At 43.7% G+C, this 2653-nt stretch overlaps 1 protein-coding gene across 11 annotated transcripts; it reads left to right on the plus strand.

The window, feature by feature from the left end:
- The first annotated feature begins 218 nt into the window (after positions 1 to 218).
- Positions 219 to 2653, plus strand: LOC119353967. Of its 11 annotated transcripts, none has more exons than XR_005170598.1 (5): positions 219 to 503; positions 835 to 914; positions 1145 to 1289; positions 1358 to 1778; positions 2221 to 2653. XR_005170598.1 is itself a non-coding variant. In XM_037620669.1 (5 exons), the coding sequence occupies exons 1-5, from the start codon at positions 468 to 470 to the stop codon at positions 2359 to 2361; spliced, it is 471 nt and encodes a 156-aa protein (XP_037476566.1). In that variant the 5' UTR covers positions 219 to 467; the 3' UTR covers positions 2362 to 2653. The 11 variants fall into 11 exon arrangements, 4 of the variants coding, with proteins under 4 accessions (XP_037476566.1, XP_037476567.1, XP_037476568.1 ...); XR_005170599.1 differs by having other exon boundaries at positions 1363 to 1778; XM_037620669.1 differs by lacking the exon at positions 1145 to 1289 and adding an exon at positions 1899 to 1960 and having other exon boundaries at positions 1627 to 1778.

Consider the following 2653-nt stretch of genomic DNA (forward strand, 5'->3'; position numbering starts at 1 on the left):
AACAAACACACTACATGTGTCACCATGACACGACTGATCTATAATATCTAAATAGCTCATCCTCACTATCCTATTTCTCTTGACATGCAGCCAATCCACATCAACTGATCGCCACATCATCATTCTACAACCGGCTTACGGATGGGACCAACCAATGTTCAGCAGTGCAGAGATCGCCACCTCAGCGATCAGTTACCAGTGTTCGTGAACCCACCAAAGTAAAAGAAAAAAAAGCTTTTCCGCAGTCATCTTTCCCCCAAGTTTTCCCCACGCCGGCGGTCAGAACCAGAGGAGCCCTCCTCGGGCCGGCGCCTCCCCACGCCGACGGTCAGAACCAAGGAGAGGCTCGCCGGCCTCCCCCGCCGCCGCCATCAAGGCCCGGAAGCAATCGCCCGCTCAGCCGATTTACTGGTCCAGGTCACCTCCGCCGCTGTCACGGCGGGCAGGGCTCCCGTCCAGTCTCCGTCATGGCCGCCGCCACCTCCGACGCTCCCCGGCCACAGGTGCGCATTAACTCGCCTGTTGATTGACCTTCCCGCTACCACCCTATTGCCGCCGCTATCCTTTCGCCTCCACGACGTATGCTCTGCCGGCCACAAGTGCCCGTGAAAAACTGAAACGGCCCAAGGCACTACAGCATTCATGGCCTCTATAGATCGCCCTCCATTACCCTACAAATGCGGAAAAATTGTTGCTGCATTCGCGTTTAAAAACCAGTCTATGCTGCCATCGTCATCCACTCTGGACCGTCCTCTACTCTGGAAGTTGTACTGCCCCTAATATTAGCCACACTGATTTTTACCACCTCTAAGCTTATTTTAATGATTTTCTCAGATTGCAGGTTGGGTCGAAAGGTGCTCGATGATTCGCTTCATAGGACTACTGCTGCTCGGATTGATTTCGTTGTTACACAGGTCTTTTGCTAATCCCGTTTGTCCAGATTGTTCTTTGCTGCGACTTGCATATGCAAAACTCATACAGTGCTAATATGGAATATCAGGCTTTCACGTTTCATAGTACTTCTTATTTCTTCTTCTCAACACAACTTCTCTCATCCGAGAAAAAATCACGGATGATTGGTTCCCATATTATTTTCTGTTTTGTGTGTGTTTATTGTACATTTGATTATATCCATTTCTAATAGGGATAACATGTTGATGCTAGAGCTTAAACTCTAAAATCGGAAAAGGGCGGTGTGTTCAGGATGTGGTTGAGAGAATAGTAGTTGGCAGATACTGGATTACCTGACCAGAAAGAGTATCATGGAATTGGATACGGACTTCCCTCAGGTTTTTGCAATTTAGATTAGCAAATCACTTTTACTATGTACGAAACTGATCTGTTTCTTCTCATTTAGGATAGACGCAGTAAAAAAGATGTCGTCATTATTCTTATTTTCCTTTGTGACTGAAGATTATTCCGTACACAGACACACACACACACACACGCAACTGTGAAGGTATATGTGTTTTTTGTTTTTGGACAAGTCATATACATGTTTGACTGGTAATCATGATGCCTTGCTTCCTTTCTTTGCTGAAATTTTACAACAATGCCTCTACTAACCTCATTTCAATTGATGAGTACAGACCTTCTGTTTGTTTTTGTGTGTGTTAAATGGCATAGGAATTTCTCCCCTGGAGCTTTCCAGTTCAGAGAACTGAATTTGACACTCCAAATCATAATACAACATTCAACATTACTACGCAAGGGAACTTCAGAAAATATTTTCCTGTCCCTGGTAGAAACAGAACTGAAGATTACACCCTTCAGGTTAGGTATGGACACTTCAAATCAGTAGACACCTTTTTTTCTTTCTGGTATTGCTTCCAAAATCATGATTACATTCATATCACAAAACAGTCAAAATGCTAAGCTAAATTGTACTACAACAACAGCCTATCTACAACTACAGCCAGCAGCTACAACAGCTGAGCGCACATCACATGGGCCTAGCCAAGTACGTTTACATTGCAAGACAGTCTCGACGACATTGACAGAGCAAAATTTGTTGTATTTTTCCCATCAATTGTTTTGTTCTGTGGTTGTTCTGATGCTGAACATAAAATAAATGTATGCTTGCTGCTCATTATCAGGCTATGAGGCAGACAAAGCAACTACAAAAGAATGTATCCTAGCTACCTTCACCAATATGTTGCAGCAGCAAGTCAAGCCACAGAAAATATATGAATGATTGCTGTTAATTTCATTGGAATGCAGGAATGGCTGACCGAGAGCAGTGTGCACATCTCTGAGGCCAAACGAGGTGTTGGAGTCGAGGATTTGACACAATTTGGATCGAATTACTGCTATCTATCCAACCGATCTTTCTCTCCTCGGCTCTTGGTAGTTCGTCCCTGAGATTGGTTTTCTATGCCTAAGAAAGTGGAATGGAGGGAGTAATGCCTTGAGGTCTTATTTATTATAATTATAGTCAATGTAGTTCCATTTTCATATTGTAGAGATGATATTCGTTGTGTTACCTTGGGCCTGTAGGGTATGTCAACCGGCTTTACCTATGGAACACTTAGTTTATTCCCAGTACTTTATCAGCAATCATTTTTGTTAAAAGTAACTGTATGCCACCACAGTGGCAAGAGCTAATTCTCTTAATAGGATACTCTTGCATTGCTATGAACTTGGCCTCGGATCA

The sequence above is a fragment of the Triticum dicoccoides genome, chromosome 2A, assembly GCF_002162155.2.
Source record: "Triticum dicoccoides isolate Atlit2015 ecotype Zavitan chromosome 2A, WEW_v2.0, whole genome shotgun sequence".
Taxonomy (NCBI): domain Eukaryota; kingdom Viridiplantae; phylum Streptophyta; class Magnoliopsida; order Poales; family Poaceae; genus Triticum; species Triticum dicoccoides.